At 36.7% G+C, this 24,239-nt stretch overlaps 1 protein-coding gene across 4 annotated transcripts in view; it reads left to right on the top strand.

The window, feature by feature from the left end:
• ATRX (ATRX chromatin remodeler) overlaps positions 1 to 24,239 on the top strand; it is a 67,238-nt gene that overhangs the window by 28,290 nt on the left and 14,709 nt on the right. For all 4 annotated transcript variants that reach the window (XM_015860440.2, XM_015860437.2, XM_015860438.1 and 1 more), the window contains 15 exons: positions 3,800 to 3,930; positions 4,433 to 4,615; positions 6,074 to 6,167; positions 6,534 to 6,642; positions 7,215 to 7,394; positions 7,573 to 7,714; positions 8,557 to 8,666; positions 13,391 to 13,537; positions 13,744 to 13,921; positions 18,244 to 18,381; positions 19,087 to 19,262; positions 20,797 to 20,914; positions 23,069 to 23,199; positions 23,495 to 23,583; positions 23,753 to 23,925. In XM_015860440.2, coding sequence (XP_015715926.1) covers positions 3,800 to 3,930; positions 4,433 to 4,615; positions 6,074 to 6,167; positions 6,534 to 6,642; positions 7,215 to 7,394; positions 7,573 to 7,714; positions 8,557 to 8,666; positions 13,391 to 13,537; positions 13,744 to 13,921; positions 18,244 to 18,381; positions 19,087 to 19,262; positions 20,797 to 20,914; positions 23,069 to 23,199; positions 23,495 to 23,583; positions 23,753 to 23,925 — 2,099 coding nt within the window. The remainder of the gene's footprint in view (positions 1 to 3,799; positions 3,931 to 4,432; positions 4,616 to 6,073; positions 6,168 to 6,533; positions 6,643 to 7,214; positions 7,395 to 7,572; positions 7,715 to 8,556; positions 8,667 to 13,390; positions 13,538 to 13,743; positions 13,922 to 18,243; positions 18,382 to 19,086; positions 19,263 to 20,796; positions 20,915 to 23,068; positions 23,200 to 23,494; positions 23,584 to 23,752; positions 23,926 to 24,239) is intronic.

Here is a 24,239-nt window from a genome sequence, read left to right as displayed (position 1 = left end):
GAGGCTACACCTTGTATTCCATTTTTGCTGCAATGTCTGAAGGATTGCTTAAGGGATTCTTGTGCTGTTGATAAGCAGCTGCTAGGTAACTTCCCATTTGCCTCCTTTTGAAAACATTCTTTCCTTTACAGGAGTTGAAAAATACATAATAACCAGTTCATTTATTAATGTGTATTTTCAATGTTGTTCTTACAACAGTGTAGGGTGTTTAAATCCCGATTAGAATAAAAGTATGCGTGTATAATTTTATATAAGAGTTCATTTTTATGTCCTGGTTGAGACTACAGCCCCGATCTTCAACAGTATAAAATTAGAAAGATGTCCCTATTACAAATGTTACAGTGTGTACAGACAAGATACAGTGGGGCTAGGCAACATGACGTGCTCAAGGTCACAGTATCTGCATGGCAGAAATGAGTGAAATGCAGGTATTCGTTTTGCAGTGTTCAGTATAAAATCTAGTTGGCAAAATAATGCGTTTTATATCCTTGATGCAAGTACATGTTACCTTTTGATAGTATATAGGTACGTTGTACTTTCTGCTCTATGTGGATTGCTCTGGGAGAATGGCAGTGGAGGCATTTCCACACCATTGTGACTTGTTTTTCTCGGTGCTTACAGTTTGATGTTGGTACAAATGTGAAAATATTATATGAAGGGCATTCAGTTTTCATCTCTTAGAAGTCTGGTCACTTTAGATGGTTTTTACATCTTGTAATAGAAATGCGCTCACTTACTTGGAGTGGCATATTTTAACTTCAAAACAAATTCCAAGAGTTCAGTACTGAATTTAACTGATGTAAGCTGTTCATTACATCAGTCACTTGTCAGATACATTAACAAGAGTTAATCTGTCTGGTTCTAATGTTGCTTACACTTTAATTCTGATTGGATGTGAGGTTACATTAAAGTAGGAATCATAAATTCTGTACATGTCTGAGCAATGCCTTACTTTTTTTTGCTGAATGCCATTCCAGTACAAAGCATGAAAGAGAATATAGGTGTTGTCACTCAACAGATACTTCCATTTCCTTTTGATTAAAAGTAGTTGAATCTTTATCCTAGCTAAAAATACATATAAACATGGCAACTAATTAATTGATGTTATACTAGGTGATTGGAAACTAATAAGCTTACCCAGTCTGAAAAGGTGTAGTTAATTGGTAATTATGATGATGGTCAGTAGGGAAATAGCTGTACCTTTTGTTTATAGGTACTAGACTTTGTGTGTGGCCTTTTCTCTCTGTGAATGATGTGTTCGCTGTTCTTGTTTTTCTTAACTATTTCATAGAAGTAAAGAACAAATAAAAATGCCTCTCTTTTCTTGTTAAAAACCTGTCAGTCTTGTTTAAAAATAAATCAATACGTTCTTAAAGGTGTCTCTTGAGAAAGGTAAGTATCATTATCCACACTGAAGTTTTGTTATTGGCTGACACAATTGAGTACGACACAAGGCCAAAGGCAGTGTTACAAGGCAGTACTTCCAGGACTGAATTTGAGACATTTGCAGTTCTTTTTGGTGTTACCTCATTTTTCTCTTCCAAAATGAAACGTTGGTGATATTGTTGTTTTTTAAATGAGAGAAGTGACTAAACTGATGCTGTCTGCATTTCAGCATTAGTTTACATGGAAAGCTTTAAGAAAATAAAGGGAAGCCAACCACCAGTGGTATTCTGAGCAGTTTCTATAGAAAGTCCTTTGAATCTTTAAAAGATGGAAGAAACATAATCTTAATTTCGTATGTGCATTATTTATCCCTGATGCTGTGCATGATGTGATAATTATTTGGAGAAGGGGGAAAAAAAGTCACTTTTCCAGATTCTTTTTGTAATGCAAACACTTTCAGAAGAGAACATTGCTAATCTTTGGAATTCAGTGCATTTTCTTTGGGTTCACAGTGTGATCTGTTGACATAGATAGAATTAAAAGCTCACCAATAGCATTGCATTTTATGGTTATAATTAACTTTTTCTTTGCAAGCCATTCCTACAAAAAAAAGGGGGGAGGGAGGCATGGAGAGGTGTTTAGGATGGTGGTTGGTTTGTGACTCATTGAGCTTCATTAAGTGGCTTCATGCTGTTTACCAAACCATTTTACTTCCATCTTTTAATAACAATTTATGTTAGCTTTAAAAACTTCATGGAAAACACTGTTGTAAAACTAGAAGGTAACGGTATGAAATGTATGGAGAAGATGACTTGGGAAATTTCCTTTTGGAAAGTTGTTTTGTTTTAGAGATGTGCTATTGTGCTACAAAACAAAATGTTCTTTAAAACAATTTTTATAGTACTACCTGAATGTAACAAGTTTAATTTTCTAATACATAAGCAGCTGTATTTTAAGAGATCGTCATTCGTCTGCTGGTTCCAAGTAAAGCCTAGATTGTGGTTTTTGAATGGTTGTTCTGACTTATCAAGACTTTACCATTCTGAACTTGTGCATGCAGTATACATTAAGTCTCCCAAAACGCAGGACAGACCAGATCTGACCTAGGAAAAGAAAAAGCTTTACATTTGATATTGATAATCATGTAATGGGAAGTATAATAATTCTAATACTTATATGAGGAGGATTTCATTCTTTCAGGACTTTTTTTTCCCCTGGAAGTAGGAGTTCTCAGATAAGTCCAATATTTTCCTGTCTGTTTGACACGTCATTTCATACTTTCCCATGGATGTATATATTCATGCAAGGTGGTTGTTTTTTACTTTTTTTATGTTGCAAGAGCATGTAAAGAAACTGTTTTTCCATAGTAGCTTTTTGCACATGTCATGGTTTTTTGCGAAATCCCTCCACCCCACTAGTCACGGAACTGGGCCAAATGAGCCTGTAAACCCTACGGTTTACAGCACATTAGCTGAAAATATGATTGTGCTGAGGTGAAAGTGGGAAGCTGAGCGGTTTGTGGAAATAAGGTGGTAATTTTGTTTTGAAGATCAAGTCCTATAATGTTTGATAAGTCTTTTTCATCAAAGATTATTTAATCTTTAATAAATCTCTGTATAGACACACACACACACATATTTATGTGTGTTATCTTCTGTGTAGTTGTTAAAGGCTTGTAGTTGTATGAGAGATTCAGCATGTTCTTTTTCCCTCCAGGCACTTTGACAGTTCTTGAGACTTACTGTGTTACAGCAATTAATGCAGCATCTCTTTTGCTGTAGGGTGGGCCCGGGCACTTGGAGTGCTAACACAGTTGAAGGCAAACTGTGTAGATACAGGGTTTCTTTTAAACATGTGAATTAATGCATATTACAGCATTCCCTTTTCTCTGTGATTAAAACATGCATTTAGTGATACATTGCTTTTAAAACTGTTGCTGTTTATGTAAATGCTATCTGTGTAGATTCAGTGCCTCAGGAAATTAAGGCACTTTTAATGCTAAATTTTGGGAGAGGAGGTGATTTGAGAACTAAGATTTTTGTCTTCAGTATCTTTGTTACAATTAGACCTTATGTATGTGCCTATCCTGGGAGAGATGAGAAGAAATAAGAATGAATAATGAATGAAACAAAATATTTGCGTGTACGCTTTATAACTATTTGCAGTCTTTACTGTAAGGTGTGAAACTTTTAAGAAGCATGATAGAGATTTGCTTCCTAAAAGCAAGTTAACACGATGTATTTAACTTAAGATTTTGCTTTTATATCCTGTCTTACCACAACTATTCATCATGCCTTTTTTTTGTTCAGCTTTCAATCCTTTTTTGAAGTTCTGAATGGTATAGGATTACAATTATCGTTCATAGATATGTTTGAACAATGGAATACATAGTTTTTTCTGTTTTACTTCAAAGAATTGCCAAGAAAATGCTTTTAGAAGAAATCAAAGCCAATCTTTCCTCTGATGAGGAGGCATCTTCTGATGAAGAGTCGGATGAAGGAAAGAAGAAAACTGGAAAGCAAACAGAAAACACAGGAGAGGATGGTAAGCACCAAATGCATCTGCAAAAAAAAAAGTGGTGCAGTAGTGCCTGTCATAATTTCAAAGGACTCTTAAGAAAAAATATGATTATTACGATTTCCTCAGATTTCAACAATAACAAAGTGGATGTTTCTAGGTAGTAAAGGGACAGAGGACGTGATCGTGACTGTCATCTCTTCTGACAGTGCTGGGTTTTGATTTCTGTTTTTTTTAAAAATTCTCATTTTGTAGCCAGGTCGGAAGTCTTAGGATTTTATGAGGAATAATCTATGAAGAGCAATAAGGCATAATTCAACTAACAGCTTTAGTCATTGCAAGAGATGGTGCAAGTGTACAGGCAGCGTAAAATATTTAATGTTTGAGGGAACAACTATGTTGTCAGATACCCTTTTGAAGTAGTGCAGAAATAAGCCGAAGTTCTGATTTTAATTCTTTCCAAATTTAGGAAAAAAAGGACCAGTGTGAATGTTGTACTAACTTTTTGGTTTTTTTTTATCACTGACAGAAGAGAATGAAAAGGAAGATAATTCTGAATCAAATTCAGAGGAAGAAGAAGACTCAAAGAAGCCCAGGTACAGACACAGACTGCTGAGGCACAAACTGACAGTGAGTGATGGAGAATCTGGTGAAGAAAAGAAAGGGAAACCTAAGGAAACAAAAGAAGGGAAGCGCAGAAATAGAAGGAAAGGTATATAATCCAAATGTTTTTGTCACTGAGTACTTAGTTCTATAATATAAGCCCAAGGCATGTCAAAATGTGGACCTGAACCTGTGATTTTAAAACCTCAGTGTAAGCTTCCTTGTGTATTAAGCCTAGAATTCTCTTTTCTGTGTTTGGTAAATAGTTCTGTTTAAATAAATGACTGCAGCAGGTTACATCTACCTTCACTACTGTATCCTCTGAGTTGGATTGATCTTGTTGAGTCTTAGAATGTTAATTTCAAATACCAGAGTGAAGCCTAGTGACTCTAATTTGTGAAAACCTAGTCTTTCCCTACATATAATTTCTGTTTTTGCTTGGACTTTGACACCCATTTGTCATCAACATTTTCTCCATGGTAGAGTTTAAATGTTGCAAGCATTAGCTGAACAGTAGATGGCACTATGAAATTATGCCTGTCTTAACTTTCTTCTTTCCTTTGTTGCATGTGAGAACAAAGGATATCAACCCCTAGCACTTAATTGTTTTGAGCAATTTTGAGGAGCTGAGGAATGGTAAAAATAAATGCTTGCTGTCACACTGGTCATTATAAATGTTGACAGTGGTTCGTGGCAGTGGAATTATGGTTGCATATTGAAGATGTACTTTTCAATTCCTAATGTTGCTCTACCAGAGACATTTCTTTCTACTCCAAAAAATGAAGTTGAAAATACAGCAGCAGTATGCAAATAAGATGTGGTCAAACTAATTCTCAGCATTCTATTGCATAAGTCTTGTGAATTAGTCCCAAGTAGAACAGTTCGAGTTCTTCCACCTCTAGCCCTGTATTACTAAACTTTTGTTTCACTAAATATGTAGAAACAATCTCTTTTAAATCTTGTGGCTCATAAAAGTTTAGCTTTCTACTGTGTTCAAAGTTAGCCACATTTTAAAAGTTGCTAAATAACATGCTGATTTTAATTACTTATAAATGCCAATACTAACTCCTAAAGTAGTTATGGAGATATTGCCTCATGCTGCTGTTTTAGATATATCCATAATTGTCTTTTGAGTCCTTTTCATACCAGAAGATCTTTAACCCATAAACATATAAACATATAATAGTGTGTGTTGTTAGTAAATAGTTCTTTTTGCCTGAATTGTGGAGTGTGATTATACAACAGTATCTGAAACATTGGAAAGAAAAGCTTTTATTTAACTAAAGATCATCTTTTGTTCTTTCAACTTCTGTTCCCCATTACTCATTGTCTTTGGAATGTGAAACTTTCTAATATAATGCTATCCGTCATATGCTCGTAAACTATGCTTAGGTGTGTTAAAGTAAAAATGAATTAAGTCTTGCTGGCAAAACATGCCACCCATCAGGACTATTACTTTTATATTGCTTGTTGATCTTGAACACTTCTTGTATAATTAGAAAATAAGTAATGTTGCTTGCTTACTTTGCAATATTACTCAACATGAAATCCTACTTCACTTTTAAAGTGAGCAGCGATGATTCAAATGACTCAGAGTTTCATGAATCTGCAGTTAGTGAAGAAGTCAGTGAGTCTGAAGATGACCAGCGTCCAAGAACAAGGTATGCTCTTATGTTATCCTCGTGTTTTGGTCTGTGTTTTTCACTAGTGCCATCTAGGCAGTGAGATTGTAAACTGTGAAGGCTTCTGGTGTCTTAGGTGATTTTGGATCAGTTTTTAAAAGCTTCGATACATCTTTGGTATCTGCTAATTAACTTTGCAGCAAGCAAAGTTCTTCAGGGTTGTCTGGAAAAGACTGTTACTGTGTGTCCAGTGAGGTAAGGGGGAGGGCATTTGGAAGAAAAACTGCACAGAAGGAGTCTATATTCTTACATAGCAGCGTAGTTCCTGTAATTTTATGTTGTTGTCTATCACTGAGGCAGTCAGTTAGCATTATGTGTCAGTAAGCTTCTTCCTGCTTTTTATAGATCTGCCAAGAAAGCTGAGGCAGAAGAAAATCAGCGCAGTTACAAACAGAAAAAGAAACGAAGACGTATAAAAGTTCCGGATGATTCTTCAAGTGAAAACAACAATAAGGTAGTATATTGTGTTTTGAATTAATAATTGGGAAAATGAGTTTCTGTTTCTCATGTCAACTGATTTAGGGACTTGGGTATCTCAAATTTCTTTGTGTAAAGAACAGTAAAAAATTGTAACTTCTCTCAGTGGTAAGTTAAAATTTGTATAATGGCACTTCTGTGGGCAGAAAAAACCATTATGGCTAACTGAACCCATTTCCCGTTTAGATGTTGATTAAAACATATGTTTTAAATGGACAATATATTTTGAGTAAACAGAATTTGTAACATGAAATATAGAAGATGGCAGAAGTGCAGGCTCTGCTGAACTGATTTAGCACCTCTAGAGCAGCAAAACGGTTATTTAGTAAGTCATTATTTAATATTATATGATAACAGTATCTTCAGTCCTTTTTTTGCACAACTGGGCTTATCTTTAATATCTCAGAATCCATTATAGTTAAATTGGTACTTTTTTTTTTCATGCAGACTACCTGATTTAAAAAAAATATTCTGAGGGCTTAATTGAAAATCAAGGATTTGATAGTCTGTCATAACTGTATTGTTAAGACTTTATTTAATTTCTAATAGAGTAATTCCGAAAACGAGGAAAATGATGATTCAAAATCTCCTGGAAAAGGCAGAAAGAAAATTAGGAAGATTATTAAAGATGATAAGCTTAGAACAGAGACACAGAATGCACTTAAAGAGGAAGAAGAAAGAAGAAAACGTATAGCAGAAAGAGAACGGGAGAGAGAGAAGCTGAGAGAGGTAAGTTCTCTTTTTATTATAAAATGGTAAGAGGTTGAATTGATGATGATGTTCAAGATGTCATATTCCTAGTTCAATTTAATTTGTGACTTCCATTTTTGCCAAAGCTAGTGACTGTTAAATGCTTGGCATTATTCACATGTGAAGTATTCCTGTGATGCACTTTTTCTTATTATAGGTGATAGAGATAGAAGATGCTTCACCTCTGAAATGTCCCATTACAACTAAGCTGGTTTTAGATGAAGATGAAGAAACAAAAGAACCATTAGTGCAGGTTCACAGGAGTATAGTTACCAAACTGAAACCACACCAAGTAGATGGTAAGAAAAAATATTTAAAACACTTGTAAAATTCTTCTTTAGTTGTATTTGTACTGTACTGAGTGTCCTACACAAAATTAAATGAGCCTAATACCTGTTATATCTTGACTGCATTTTCTGTTTGTTTTTGTTTGTTTTTGCTATTTAATGAAGAAAAGGAGAATGACCAGTCGTGATTTTATCAATCACCCAATTCTGTTCATTTAAATCTTCCTCTGGTTTTGTAATATCCACAATTTCTATTTCATAAAGAGCTTTTTGTACTTAGTTTGGCTCTTAAAGGGAGGTGCTCTGAATCAGACACAGTAGTTGAAGATTCATCTGTGCTGTGTATAGCATAGAAGAATGCAGCTCCCCAATATATAAGCAGCAAAGAACAGAAAAATCACCCAGCAGACTCTTTTTTTTAATTTAGGATTATATTTTCTATCCTTTATCAGTGGTCATTGTTCTTTCTTCAATCTTCCCTTTTTAAGCATAGAGCTGTACATGTGATCTGCCTTGATTTAAATTCCTTCTTGCTGATTACCAAGATCATGTTAGTCTTTCTGCGATGCCCTTGCCAGTGCTGTTCTATTTCCTCTCCCTGTCCCCAAGGTTGAAGTCATCAGCAGTCTTCACAACAGTGTTTTTTAATCCAGTTGTATCATCAGCAGGAGCTATGAGTGTAATTGATTTCAAGGCAAAACACATTTCAAACACTATCCATTTGACAGAAATGGATCAATAATTACCCCCAGAACTGCACTTGTGGGAGAGATGGTCTTGCAGTGATCACTCTTACCAAGTGAACTTTAATAAAGTGAATGTTTAATGAGAAAATTTTCAAAAATTTTATTCAGGTGTTCAGTTCATGTGGGATTGCTGTTGTGAATCTGTTAAAAAGACAAAGACGTCTCCTGGTTCTGGATGCATTCTTGCTCACTGTATGGGTCTGGGGAAGACATTACAGGTAAGAAGCAAAAGTCTTATTTTCTGGTTTATAGCCTTTAAAAGCTGATCCGTCAAAAGGCAATTTTAATGACTTTCACTGAAAACTTATTTCCTTGGCAGTGACTTGATGAGGGCTGTTGGAGGAAAAATGTTTTGTTAAAAGGTTTTCAGAAAGCAGTTATCATTATATAGTTATATATATATATATATATTGTTATATAGTTTGGTAGTATGTAGTTGTGCAAGTTCTTAATAACACTTGTTCTTCTTCTGCTTTAAAAAATACCCTGAAATTAAATAATAGTTGAGGTTCACTCAAGAAGTTCATGTGTATTTGTAAGTGATGTGAAGCTTACTTGCAGCTCTGTATGTCAAAATAAAGCTAATAGGAGAAAGGTATTGGAGAACTATGTTTCTAAGCCAGTTTAATAACCTTAAACAGGTTTTGTTCTTTATGGTCTTTCCCACTCATGTGTTACTCTTCAAATTGTATTTTTTCTTCATTGTTCATTGGACTTATTTGCTTCATTGATAAAGTAGGAGGTCTATCTTTGTTTTGTTTTTATTATTGTTTAATGCTACCCATTTAATGTGTGTATTCAGATTCTTTGTGATTTAATATAAACAATACTTCGTTACAATCTATAGTATTCTGGATTGGAGAAGGGGAGTGTTGGGTTTTTTTTATTTCATTAATGTACATTTGCATTTTTGGATTGTTTTGCATCACAAATGATACAAGACCACAGATTTTCACTGCCTTGGCAGTAAACCATACAGTATATTTTCAATCCTTTTTATCACTTCTTAATTTCTTTTCTTTGGCTTCAGAGTTCTTGGCTTTCTGAGGTCTTCCATTTCAAGCCCACATTGTCATTTCAGCACGTATCCCTTCTATTCAGCTGAGGATTGCTTTTTAAAAGTCTTTCTAATAGGCTACTGCAGCTTTTCAGTTGTTTGGTTTTTTCATTTTAAAGATTTCCACGTCTGATACAATTGGCTTTTCTGCCATGTTAAAAAGTCACATGGTGAACAGATTCCCATTTCTACTAAGTCTGTAAAACCAGAACCTCAATCCTGATCTTAAATATTTCTTCCGAAGCTGATAACAGTTGCTCTAAAACAGTGCTTATAGGCTCTTTTTCTTGTGTCTCTTTTAGCCACTGCAGATATCAGGTTACTTTGACCTTTGAAAGAGATCAATAGCAGTTTTCTTGAATTCCCTGCATCTCAGTACCCTTTTAGAAGAATAAGGAGTGCTTACTTACGTTTCTGTTTGCCTGCTTCCGTGTATCTATCTTCATAATGAAAATTATGAGTTTGCATTTAGCATCGTTACAAGTGTGAGCAGAAGATTGGTGAGTAGTTTTTCTTGGTGCTCCACTGCCAATTTGTGCCCAAGAATTTCTTTAGCAAAACTCAGTTGACAGAAGATCTTCCTTTTATTCTGGAGAAGTGAAAGTTTTTGAGAACTCTGAAGAAGAAAGAAGCATTAATAGTCTTATCTATGCTTAGAGAGGCTCAATCCTTATACTCATAGGTGCAAAAGATTGTGCCTTTAACTGTTGTCATCATTTGCTTTCAGAAAAAAATCATCTTTGTGTCTCTTGACCTACTAGAAGGCAGCCATTAGTATTTCTTGCCAGAAAAATCTGCCATTTGCCATTAGACTATTATCACTGCTGATTAAAAAGTAGAGCTACTTTGGACTTCCTCTCATTTGCCTTCACTGATACGATGCTTCCTCACTTCTGGAGATGGGAGATAGACCCTTATCAGGATATCTGGCTTCTGAAATGAGTTACTGTGAACCATTTTGAATCACTAGAAAACTAATTTGCCACTTCTGAAGACATAGGAGTTGATCAGAATTGATTTCAACTTGAATTCAGTCAGGGCCTTTCTTTGCCAGGAGCATTTCTTATTCTGTAACTTCATTTGACAGGAGATATGCCAAATGCTCTGGTGAGTTTGAGAGTGGCAAGTCTAGTTGATGTAGCAGGCAGCACTTGTACAACGTCTCATTCTAAATTCCCTCTTCAAATGTGCCAAGTATGGATGCACTTCAGTCATTCTCTGGAGTGCAGTCTCGTTAGCGTGCTGATGATGGTTCTTAAAGAGGTTATTTTCTTCCTGCAGTGAGGATGGGATCCTCAAAGCGTCTGTGAGGAAATGCCATTTCACCATCCTCTTCCATCTTGATCTGTTGTGGTGAAAGCTTCCCCCATTGGGTTGGGAAGCCCTATAGCCCTATCACCTGACCTGAAGGCTCAAGATCTGTTCATTCATAGAGAGGTCAGTATATCAATGTACCAGAATTCCAGGCTGTATGAAAGATTTTTTGTGCCATAGCTGGTTTCATAATCCACAGGTGGCAGCAGTCAGTAACACAACCTTGTTAGTAACTCACCAGTTTGGTGTGAGGTCTGTAGTTGCTCTTTGCCTTAGTAGTTGTTATTTGGCATAATCAGCACATGAAAACACTGCTGGACAACAGGCTTGTCTTGGCTAGACTTGATGTCCTCCATTAGTTTTAAGTGAGACTGAGATGTGCTCCAAGACAAAATCTTCAGAGAGAATCTAGCAGGCAGACTCTGTTAATCTTTTCTAGAGTTAGCTATGTCTTGATGGGTCAGGTGTTTTCCTAATTCTTGTGTCTTCCCTCTAATCCGTTACTCAAGACGGATTCTTCCATCCTGTGTCAGCAGTGGATTCTTTTAGGATTCTTCAACAAATGGAGTTAAATAGGAGATACCTGTTTCTGCCATACTCTAATGGATACAAATTTTATTTAAGGCTTGTTGATCCTGAAAAACCTTTTTTCGTGACCTGAGCATTACAGGATATAGTTACAGAGCACTTAGGGTAGCTCCCTGAGATTCTTCAGATTCCTTGGATTCTTCCATAAAAAAGGCAATCAAAGGAGGGTTGGCATCAGTGTTACTAGTTTTAATATTATTTTTAGCTATTTATTTATTTGAGTAATAGGAAGTTATAGGCGAACAGAGAATCTGCAGTCATTCCATGTATGTACCACTTAGCTCTAACAAGCAGCAGTCTTGATTGTCTGTGGTGCACAACGTCTGGGTAGTGCATATTTTAAGAACTCCAGCTGCACTGTGTTTTGCTTTGCTCTTTTAATAAGTACTGAGGCAATGGACCTCAACTGTTGACAATCTGGGGGCCTGTAGAAGTGGATTTTTATACACTCCTTTGGAGGGCGTGTTTTTGCATTCTCGATGCTGATTTACACATTGTAGTTATTTAGGAGTTAGGTTATACTTTATACTGGAGATTTTCAAAATAATGCAGAGTAGAAGAACCTTCTGAGTAGCAACCCAATCTAGATTGATTTGTGCATTTAGACTTTATTTACGGTATTCTTCAGTAAATAGTTTGAAATGTTTCATGGTAGGAGTTACTTTTACATGTGATCATGACAGTCTTTTTGGCTGTAACTTCTTGATAACTGAAAAAGAAGTAACAGCTATAAATGATTTATCAAGTATTTTTGTGGTTCCTTTTTGTACCTTCAGTAATAATTTCTTACGTGATTGTTTTCCAGTAGTGCTGTACTCAAGAATGGTATTTATCATTTCGCTTTTAAGAACTCAATCAAAAATATGTTTTAAGCAGATCTTGTAAACTGCAGAGAAGATGGTCAATAAATGATTAGGGAAATGAAGCAGTCGGGAACTTGCTGGCTCGCTGGTTCTGAGGGATGTAGGACTTTTGTGATACGTCTGTGTGGGAAGTTTCTGCATCTGAACATAAGATGCTTTTGTATTAGTAGTAAAACCATTGATAACTCTTTTGACATTGGAGCATCTAAAAACAGTTAAGTGTGCAGTGTATCAACAAGTCATGCAGTTTGATTTGAGAGTTATAAGATACCAAGTTTTGATCCTGTGAGAACTTTAGAGGATGTTCTACAGCTGTTGGGTTACAGGGCAGCTGTCATCATTAAAAGGGTGATCTTAGCTCTTAGCTGTTTTGGGATCACTTTCTGTTTTGCGCCTGGCTTTTTACATGCAACCCCAGTCTTATCTTTGTTTGCTACTCCCTAAAAATGGGCAGCCCAAAAGAAGTCTTTTGGATTGGAATCAAAAGAGTTAGGTTTTTTTTCCAAGCCTTAAGAAAGTATTGTCGTTTGTCACATAGGCTTTGTATGGGGTGAATATTTGGAAAGTATTTCAGTAACCTGCTTTAGATTTCATTCCTGAGACTGCTACCAGAGTTTAAATCCTGGAAAACCTGACAAATGCAGTGCAGAATTTGCACTGTGTTGAAAAAACTGCTAAAAACGTAAGACTGAAGATCACTTTAAAGAAACTTAATACAGTTATGAAGTCCAAAGAAGTAAATTTATTTAAGGATTGGGGTGAGTATTGGGAGAATGCCTATAAATTGCCTAATAGAGCACTATAATTTATGAAAATGATGGGGGAAGGGATTCTTGTGAAATAGTCTGTTTCTACAAATAATTCAGTAATACAAGTTGAAAATTCTACCAGTGTAAAATGGACTTAAGCAGCCGTGTAACACCAAAGTAGTAAGTATATGAGTTTGGAATACATGCGTATTGTATTTTAAGCAGCAAGTTGTTTAACAGACAGAAAATGTGTGTTTGAATTTGTTTGTTTCACATATAAAAACTTGAATATGTATATATTTGCATTTATGTTTCCCGTCCTTCAATGCTCCCCGTTTCATTCATTATTTTATTTGTTGTTCCTCTCGCAGGTAGTAAGCTTTCTGCACACAGTCCTGCTGTGTGACAAGCTGGATTTCCGGACGGCTCTTGTAGTGTGTCCCCTGAACACTGCCTTGAACTGGCTGAATGAGTTTGAGAAATGGCAGGAAGGTTTAGAAGACGATGAGAAATTAGAGGTATTATAAGGCTTAAAAAGAGTTCTTAGAATTGAAATAGCTGAATGTTTTATATAATTGGGAAGCTCCAGCATGCAAAATGCAGGCTAAGGAATGTACTTTAACTATGTGAAAAATCTACTTGCATGAATACGTTAGGTATTTAAGTTACAGCACTGCTTTGGAATTTTAAGAGAAACTCAAGCATATTTTTCCTACTCTGAAAGGTCTGTGAATTAGCAACTGTGAAACGCCCTCAAGAGAGAAGCTATATGCTGCAGCGTTGGCAAGATGATGGAGGTGTGATGATAATAGGCTATGAGATGTATCGTAATCTTGCACAAGGCAGGAACGTGAAGAGTAGAAAACTGAAAGAAATATTTAATAAGGCTTTAGTAGATCCAGGTAAGTGGAAAATTAATGCAAATGTGCATTTTATCTACTGTGTTTTCAAACTGGAATATATGAGCTAAATGTGCATTATACACATGATATTACTAAGACTTAAGATCACAATAGTTTGGTTATCTCTCGTTGCCCTTTAGTGAGTTATGGAAGTGGCTGTTGAAAAAATACCCCATGTCCTTTGTAAATAGACTGTAGTGGTCTTTCTATTAGGTCCAATACGGAAGCAACCACGGGAATATACTGAAAGTGTCAACTGTTGGTTATTTTAATCTGCAAATCTGTTACAACCATAAAATGACTTTATCCACACTAGCATTCCACAGTTACAGGAGTATCTACACATGAAGAATAGTTAAAAATATACAACAGAAGTATGAACAAGGAAGTATTAAAGTGCTAATTAATTGCAGATAATGCATTTTTTTCCCCACTTTTTTTCAGCCTATGGAAAGGATGTTTGGTTTTAAGCTCAGCTGACCTCAACAGGCTTTTGTAAGATTTGTATGTAAACACTTGAAAATAATTGATGTTGCTGAAAACCGTTCTTGGTGATCACCAAAAAAAAAGAACTGAAAACTCAGGATTAGAAAATTTCACCAAAATGGCAAAAATTTTCTTTCATGTAATGACCTGGGAACAGATACTGAGCTAAGCAAAGTTATTCACAACAACAAAATATACACACAACAGTATTATTTTAAATACTCTATTTGAAAAACACCTTTGCCTTAAGTTTGATATTGCTGTTAAAATTGATTAGGTTGATATGGTAGTAGGGGAAATAACTTATTTGATTCTAGAAGCAGATTTTGCTAGATTTTAGTTACCTGACTGGACTTGAGGTTTCTTGACTTTTACAGTGTGGCAGATAGTTATTTTTAGATATTTGTTCTCGTAGCAGTGGTTTGGCTTCTAATTGTTCTTGGTGAGCCTGGTTTTTGTGATGTTCTTCAGAGCTGGAAATCTCTGCTGGTTGCATTTGTGTTGAGTCTACAGGAGGTGTGTTTTGATACTGCAGCTAAAATGATCTAACAGCTGTGCTGAGCTGTAAAGGAGTTGATTCTTTTTTCTACCAGTACTCTTCATGTGCTTCACTCCCTGCCTTCTGAGCAGAACTGACATGTCCAGCTCTGTAGAAAGCCAGTTTGAGAAGGGAAAATATTATTTTTCTGCTAATTTGACTTAGGATAGCTCCTGTATGATAGCTGATGAGCTGTTTTTGTGATCATGCTGAAGTTAGGGGCATTATTTAAGCAGTGAAGAAAATACAGTTTTGCCTGGAGGTTTTTTGGGTTCTTCTGTTAGTGCTACAATTATTAAAATCAAGCTTGGAAAAAAGCAACTCTGTGTGTCAGTCTTCTGATTCTGTATCTGCTTTGCTCAGGAGTTGAGAATCTTACTGGGAAGTTCGCTAAATTTCTGTTGATTGCAGCAAAGAATAGAGCAGTTGAGATACTTCCAGAATTACTGATTTTTGTATGTTACTTTTCTTCTGGAAAATACAAGGGAACCATGGTATAAGGGTTGAACAGTACATGTCTTTATAATAGTCTTTATAATATATAATGCATGGCATTATAATGTCCCTTCCTTCATCAGACTGTGAAGTGAGGTGGCTTGCTGGCTGTGCAATTTTAGGGAAGAGACATAATGACTTGTGTGATGTTTCCAGTGCCATTGTTATGAATCTTTTTTGCTTCCTGCACTCTGCCTGTGGGCACTGGTCTGTTCTAATCCAGAGCATTAGGAGCACCAATGTTGAAATACTAATTGCTAAGAGACAAAAATCTTCTTCTGTTATTAGTCATTACTTTTTAGTCATGTTTGGATTGTCAAAATTGATGAGAAGTATCTCGCACCAACCATTATTTGTTTCTTGCTATCTGTGATTCACAGTGCTGGCGAGAGAGCAGCCTGCCAGTAGAAGAGTTATGAAGTGTCACAGGGTTATCCCTGGGTATCAGCCCGTGACAGGGGGGCACAGGCCCAGGGAAAAGAAAAAAGAGGCAAGAGAGCAAGGAATAAAAAAAAGGAGAGGGGGAAGGGCAGAGAGTGAGCAGACAGCTTAACAAAGGGAAAACACAACGGCAATGATCTGAGGAGGAATGGGAATTTATTGAGTGTAACCAAATCAAACAAAGCAAGAGAGACGAGAGTAACCAAAGTACGAGTCGGACCATGACGGTGTGAGGGCAGCACCTGCTTTTCTCTGCAGTGAGCGGCTGGGGTCCAGTCCGGAGTCCCACCCTGCTTCCTCTTTGTGCCAAGTCCTCCAGGGATGCTGTTCCCTCCAGGAACCCAAAATGCCCCAAAAGGCAGTAACATGGAACCAGAACATGAACTCTTTAACTGCCACTGTTCTGTGTGATGTTCTGATGTGGAATACCAACAACAGAAATGACCAAACCACAACGTGAAGCTGTGTGCTGGCTGTGCTGGCTTGCTGCTGCCAAGGCAAATAGGGAAACTTTTTCCTCTGGTAGCATTTTTAATTTTAAGAGTTGCAAACTTGATATTTGAGTAATCATGTAATGATTTGTGTCTGGTTAAAATTAATATTGCTTGGGTAAACGTGTTCTGTAGTGGAAGCTTATATTGCACTGTATGCTGCAGTAGAGAACCAGAGGGGGAAGTTTTAGCCAAAGTTTATGGGTGGGGAAATAGTGTAAGAAATGATTTTGTTAGTTAACTCACTCTGCCATGTAAAATAATAGAAGGATTATGAACTCACGCAAAGCAGTAAATCATTTCCCATACTGCAGCTGATAAAATTCTGTTTGGTTTATTGCTAACTGTAGTGCTGTGCTTGCAGTGTTTCAGTAATTCTGTGGGCTTCTCTTGCTACTGCTTCCATTACTGTTTAACTTGGAAAGAGATCTTTAATTGACATTTGTATAAACCAGGCTTAAATTCTTGTAGACTTTGAAGTAAAAGGAGAATTGTGTGTATATCTGTATACCTGTATATCTATCACTGAGTGTTTTATTTATATCAGTGCGTAAATGTGTGCAAGTACAGCAAGGTTAGGGAAGAGAGGACTGTGGTCTGAAGAAAGATTGGAAGGTTCCCAGCCTGGAAAATGATGACTAAAATGACAAATTTTCCATCATGTAAAAGCTGTTTACAACAGTGATGTGTTGCATTTGCATGAGCTGGAGAAAGAAGATAAATTCTATCTTCATTGGCATCGGAGTTCATTTACATTGAGTATCAGAAGTGTATTAGAGGTCACCGAGTTTCACTTCTTACAGGGAGGGTACATCCCATTCTCATAACTATTATCTCAGATGAAGAAAATGGGCTAAATGATCCCTTGAGCTCTCTACATTTCACATTCCCTTTGGATAATTTCAGAAATGCATTGCCTGTCATGAAATCCTTTTTTTTTTAAGAGCAAGAAAAATCCACAAATGTATGACAATCTGTCACTGAACTGTAGCCAAGATGTTAGTTTAAGATAGCAATGCTACATGACTGCCAAATACACCAAGACAAAATACACTAAGATGATTTTTTCATATTTTTACTATCATTTACTTTGTCTAAGCAATAGGGGGTTTTGTTTTGTTGTAAATTAACTTCTTTGTTCGAGTTAAAATCACAATCTTTACTGAAAACCGATTTGTTGAGTACTGGCAACATTTTACTTGCATCATTAATATTTTATTTTCCTTTCTTGCTAATGTACTTTGAGTCTGATTGTAAAGGAAATAGACCAGACCAAGTCAATATCTGAATGTTATCTTAACGTGTAAGCTGTCAAGTCTGGTGGGGGAGATGCTTCACATCTTTGCAAATTCACTTGTCTGTAATTCAAATCAGATTTAATTGTGTTTTTATATCCTAGATAAGACTTTCCATTGCCCTGCTTACCGTTATTATTGATATTGGTCTGTATTAATTCTTACTGAAAAATTGTCTACCTTATTTTTGTGTTATCATTGACTGAGCGCCAGTAGATGGCAGCATAAGCTGAATTTAAGGAACAGCTGTCGGGAGTTAGGATAGACTGAATGAAAACACAGGCATGCACTGGCTGCATGGATAGACAGTTTCTAAAGGATTGTGTTAGAAAGCTGTGTTTAATCCTTCCCTGAAGATTTTACGAGTAACAGTCTGCAATTTACCAGAATGGCTTCTGGGAATGCCTGTGTAAAGGATAAAAAAGGGAACTAATTGATGCTTTAAAAAAAAAATAAAAAAAAGTAAAAAAAGGAATAATGAACATTAATAGAAAAAAATAGCAGCTTCTTTATGGCTGATGGTTTCTTTGAGGTTATAAAAGATGGCAAAGATCTAATGTTCTTGTTTCTTCCTAGGCCCTGACTTCGTTGTTTGTGACGAAGGGCACATATTGAAAAATGAAGCATCTGCTGTTTCTAAGGCAATGAATTCAATTCGTTCTAGGAGAAGAATAATTCTGACAGGAACACCACTGCAAAATAATCTCATAGAGTGTGAGTAGTTCTCTTGTTTAAGATGCGTTTATTTCTTTGGATGTACTCGTACCTTTCAGCAGTATGTAATTACAGATAGATTTTGTTTAAACAGAAGAAAAGAATTTGACATGATGAAGATGTTTGCTGTGTTTATGGAGGGGGGAAAAAAAAAAGTCCAGTGAGGTCTTTCTGCTTTTTCATATGTAATTATTGCCTGAGGATGTGCGTCCATGGTAGTTCAAGCAAAGTTAAGCTGAAGCTGTTAAGCATCTGAACTTTCCTCCATCCCTTCTCTTGGCATGGCCTCGCATACATCTGATTCCTCAGGGAACCGCTATGAGGACTATCAGAAAATTAATGCTACGAAATAAAATAGCTTTCTGACAGTTCAGTTCCTTGATGTTGCTCACCAGAGGATTAGATGAGTCTCATTGTGTCCAAAGAAAAAGGGAGGGAGTATGAGTAGGGAAGGAAATGAGAAGACCAGGTCTTGCAGGAGCATCAGTTTGAATTGCTTTTAACTATTGCAGAGCAATGTTCTTAGTAAATTTGTACTTTCTGTTTGCTGCCTCAGCAACATTCTATGTTAGCTAATGATATTTAATATTTCTGTCTGATAGCGTGCTGTTATAATTTTTTTCTTATTAATTAATATGTTTTTGAATTTATTGCAATGTTGTACTTGCACATTTGAACAATCGGAACTTGATCTCTTTGTTCTAGATCACTGCATGGTTAACTTTATTAAGGAGAATTTGCTTGGTTCAATTAAAGAATTCCGAAATCGATTTATAAATCCAATTCAGAACGGTCAGTGCGCAGACTCCACTCTGGTAGATGTCAGAGTAATGAAGAAGCGGGCACATATACTCTATGAGATGTTAGCTGGATGCGTTCAGGTAAGAACAGCTGTACCATAACTCATTAGTTGAAATAGCAGTGGGGGGAGGGAAGAGTTATTCCATCTTGTTCTGATAGAAGCACTCAAAGGTCTGTACATGTGCTATTTGAGTATTTCATGAACAGATTTGTTTGTTTTGCAGCATGTTCTGTGTAGCTGTAGTCACTAATAGTTGATTAAACACTCCTAGAGAGCTGGGTGAAGTGGTCACAGTGGGATGGTGGCATGTGCAGTTAGCTCACCTCCAAAGAAATACAAAGGTTTATGGCAGTGTCTAAGAGTGGTGAAGGGCTTCCTACAGGAGGTTGATGATATTGGAAGTACAAATAGTAGCAGGAAATCAGCACACACAGTTCTATGCATCTGTGCAGCAGCACAGAAGCACAAAACAGTCCTCGTTACAATGTGCTTATATTACAGAAGAGACAAGTAGAAAGGATACTCCAATTGTAAATAAAATGAAACATTTAATTCCCTAAAACGCTTTCTGTAACAGGACTTAGGACCTGTTACAGAGAAAGTGATCCTGCTGCAAAATCAGTCTTATTAGCCAAAGCCCTTACTGTCTATTCTGGGCTGGAGAGAACAAAGACTGAGCAAATCCTGAGTCCCTTCAGATACTGGGTGCCCTGCACTCATGGAGCCTGGGAGAATTTTCCTATGACACACTGCACAGAGCAGTTCCTGTCTGTGGAGGGAAGCTCTTGTTGGGTCTGTTGTGCAATTTCTCTACAAGAAAACTGTTCCCAAGGGATGCTGCCCTCTCAGATAAAGGCAAGGCCTTGCAGGTGGTTTATCACCAAGTGGGAGTTGCCCACAGGCTCCTCTCTGACAGTGAGCTGGCTGAGATCATCCTGCAGCCAAGGAATTTGTGCTGTGCAGCTGAAGCCTGAAAGCTGTGCTGTGTGCAGAGCACAGACCAACACCTCCCAGGGCTGCTGGGGTCACCCACCCCTGAATAGTGTCTTGGTCAGGATCAGTAAACCAGGTACTGTTGGGATGGAGAGGCAGAAAGCAAGAGATTCAGAATCTAGTGAAATAGAAAAAAACAAAATAAATTCTGCTTTGCCTCAAAGAGGTATTCACAAATGACATACTCTAAACCAGAAGATAGTTACTGTGAGTGCGCGTTCACCTGCAATAAAAACATTGGTATAAGCTGCTTGACTTAGCCATGCTTTTCCAGGAATGGTTTTAGTTTTAAAAAGTAAAACATAAAAGCACCAAGGCGGTTACTGAAGCTGCAGTCAGCTTCCTAGGGGTTTGGAGCTGAGCCATGGGGTTGATGGATCCGTCTGCTTTTTAGTTGGACATCTACATTTATTACATAAGTTGGGCTTCTATAGACACTGCCTGTAAATACAATGATATAGTGGGTTATTTTTTTCCCCTTTGTGGTAGGTGAGCATCTAAGTCATTGTGACTTATGCATGATTAATACCTTGTTGATGGAGTAGCCTAAAGTTCTTAAGCTCTCTCAGTAGTCACTTTTCATGTTTATAATGACTAATATCTCACTTATAAAATTACAGAGGAAAGATTACACAGCATTAACAAAGTTCCTCCCACCAAAATATGAGTATGTTCTAGAAGTTAGAATGACACCTATTCAGTGCAAGCTCTACCAATATTACTTGGATCATTTGACAGGTATGTGTCTATTGTTCTTTCAGGTAACAAGATTGATGGTCATTGGTTTGAGTTTTTTTAGTATATATTTTATGCCCTACAGATGAATTTTTCTGCTTCCTCTATGTCTTACCTTAACTCTGAAATTTGAATTGCAGCAAAATATCTGGTTGCACATAAATATTATGGGGGGGAATTGTAATGCATGCATTTCAGTGCTAGTCTGCTTTCAGGTTGTTATTCATCTTCCTTTGTTTTCTAAACACAAAATGTATTTTATTTCATGTTTTGTTCTTCCAAGGGAGGTTCACCACTCATCCACTTGGTGGAAGGCCTTTCCAAGCCTGACTTTGTTGGTCTGCCATGCTTTTAGATGGAAAAGTAAAGCCTTTATGGATCATTGATGACCATAAAGATTAGTGCTGTATGCTTACAACTATTTTACTCTGTACAGAAATCTTTACAGATGCTGGCTTTCAATTCCTCCTTTTTCAGTAGGGCAGGCAGCAGCTAAGAGGAGGTAGGCCTTAATCCAGTGTTTGTTAAAGCTAAGGGGAAGATTTATTCTGTCAAAAAGCCTGTTACAGTGAGCTTCAAATTTGCTCCATTGTTGGAACAGTCTATTTATTAATAGATCTTGTGTGCAACTAACTATAAGAAAATGCACTCCCTAATAGTTTAATTAATCTGTTTAGACTTTGGAGGGATTGACAGAATTATTTGAACCTAAGTCTGCAGTTGTCAGAATGGGTGGTACTGTTTCATGACTTAGCAGCCCTTGGTGAGCTGATTCAGCCCCCTGAATTAGCAGCTTAATTTACTTTCTCTCTCCGGATCTTGGGTAGTGCCCTGCCTGTCTGGTGAGCTCAGTCAGCTCATAGAGCAGTCAGTGTCAGAGATGACATGGGAAAGAGAGAATTGGGAGAAAGGAAGGAGGAACTGCCTCTAAAGAGAAGAGAGCTGCGTGATCTAGCTATGGCTCAGGTCCTCATAGGACATCTCTGTAATGGTTACAGAGGCCCGTGTTAGTGCTCTGGATTACTTATGTATTTAAAGAGTTCTTCCAGAAAAGGACATGCTCTCTGAGTTTCATTAAATAAAAAAGAGAACACAGAAGAATGGCTGCTTCTCATCTGCAAATGTTTAAAACTGTTTTCCTGTGCCTCACAATAGAGACATGTAACTAAAATCACATTTTAGATGCAAATTTTTAAGATGTTCAGTTTTTCCTTCATTTAATGAGCATATTATATTGTTTTACTTTCACTTCTGAACAAGTCTGTAGGAGGTGTTAATTTTTTGTTTGTAAGTTTCTCTGTCATGGTAAGTTTAGCAGAGCTGAACTTAAGAATGTCTTTCTCAGCATTATAGGGAGGTGTAAATGGGAAATTTCTTAAGGTTGTTTTATGATTAAAACAAAGCAAGAAGTTGAAATTTGTTGTTTGTTGAATTATTTTCTGTACGTTTAATGGGATTACTTTGTCTTTTGAGCAGATGCTCTGGGTGAGCTTTGTGCCTGCTGTGCCACAGGCATGCGATAATTTTGATGCAGCAAATACTGTTTCCTTGTAGGCATACATGGCTTATATTTTTGATACAGTAAATATAAAACCTAATCTGTTTCAAGAATCAAGAGTTATAATGCTGCTTAATGAGTACTTGACAACAAATGTCCAGCTGTGAACATTCTGTTAAGTTGTGCTCATTTGTGCTTGGACAGTGCAAGTATAGTGGCCGTTTTAAAATTCTTCATTGTGACAGATTAATGCAGTGATACCAGTTAATGAGGGAAAACAAAAATGAAAATAAAGAGCAAGTTTTATTTTGTTGTCCAGCTTGGGCTGCTTTATGAGAGCTGATTTTACAATCTAAATAGACATGATAGCCTTTTGAAGAGGATTTGGATTCATCCTTATATTAGGGAGAAACGTATATTTATGTAAGAATGTTGTCGTATTTCTCAGTGTTGAGAAAAAGGGAAGAACTAATTTTGACAACTTTAAATAGGAGGAGAACTCCTGTGGCTGATTAATTTGACCTCTTCTACAAGAGATGTTATGATATATGCATCTGGAAAGAACACTCAGTACTATCCCAACAGGTTGTTCAAGGGAGGCGCAGTATGTGGCTAATGTACTTCAAGGTTTCATTCTCAAACCTGAACTTTATTGTCAGGTGTCGGTGGTGGCAATGAAGGTGGACGAGGCAAAGCTGGAGCTAAACTATTCCAGGATTTCCAGATGTTGAGCAGAATCTGGACTCATCCCTGGTGTTTGCAGCTGGACTATATTAGCAAAGAAAATAAGGTAAATTAGATGTATCAAAATACTCTCTACTGAGAACTTTCCAAATAAGCTATGCCAAATGTTAGGTAAAGTTTCATTAAATTAATGGAAATCTTTGTTGCTGTGGGGTAATTTTACTGCTGTTTCTGACATATTTTTAGTTTCAGCACATGTTGTCATTCTTAAAACATTTTGAAAGTCTATCTTTTTGTGCAGCTTACCATTGTTTTAATGAAGAATAAGCAGATGGCTGAAGATTTAATAAAAGCTTCTGGGTGAACGTACTCAGTAAAATTTTTGTTCTTTCTCTTTTAAGGGCTACTTTGATGAAGACAGTATGGATGACTTCATCGCTTCAGATTCTGACGAAACTTCGATGAGTTTAAGTTCTGATGATTATGCAAAGTAATTAAGTTTTTATTTATTGTTTGTTATTGGATTTATCTCCCTAATAGAAGGGGATGTCTTTAAAAGTAAATGATCTCTGTAGAAGTAAATGTATTTTTACATGTACGTCCTCTAAGAATATCAAATAAATAAATAAATACATAGGTATATAACGCTATCTTTTTAGGAAAAAAAAATCAAAGGGGAAAAAAGGGAAGAAAGAATGTAGCTCAAGTGGAAGTGGCAGCGATAACGATGTTGAAGTCATTAAAGTCTGGAATTCAAGATCTCGTGGAGGTGGAGAAGGAAATGTAGAAGAACTTGGAAACAACCCTTCATCAGTTGTGAAATCAGAAGAAGGTGAGTATCATACACAGGTAAATCAAATACCATGCGGCTTCATTTTGGAGAACAAAATTTGAGAGGACTGTCGGGAGTTCTGCTTTGTGCAAAATGGAATTAAGGTATTTGCCAGGTAGTCCTTCTATACTTACAGTTCCTTCTATTTCTAATAATGCACTCCAACTGATAACTTTTTGAATATATAAGTACACAAAGATGCAAAGTTAAGAGAAAACTGTGCTGCTTTCCCCCTTTTTTATTGTGCTAATGAAAGAACATTGAAAACATTAACAAATGTGTTTGTCCTTTGTTACACCCAGAAGATGTAAAGT

Source organism: Coturnix japonica, chromosome 4 (genome assembly GCF_001577835.2).
Source record: "Coturnix japonica isolate 7356 chromosome 4, Coturnix japonica 2.1, whole genome shotgun sequence".
In the NCBI taxonomy this organism is placed as follows: domain Eukaryota; kingdom Metazoa; phylum Chordata; class Aves; order Galliformes; family Phasianidae; genus Coturnix; species Coturnix japonica.
This window is presented reverse-complemented; position numbering and strand designations above follow the sequence as displayed.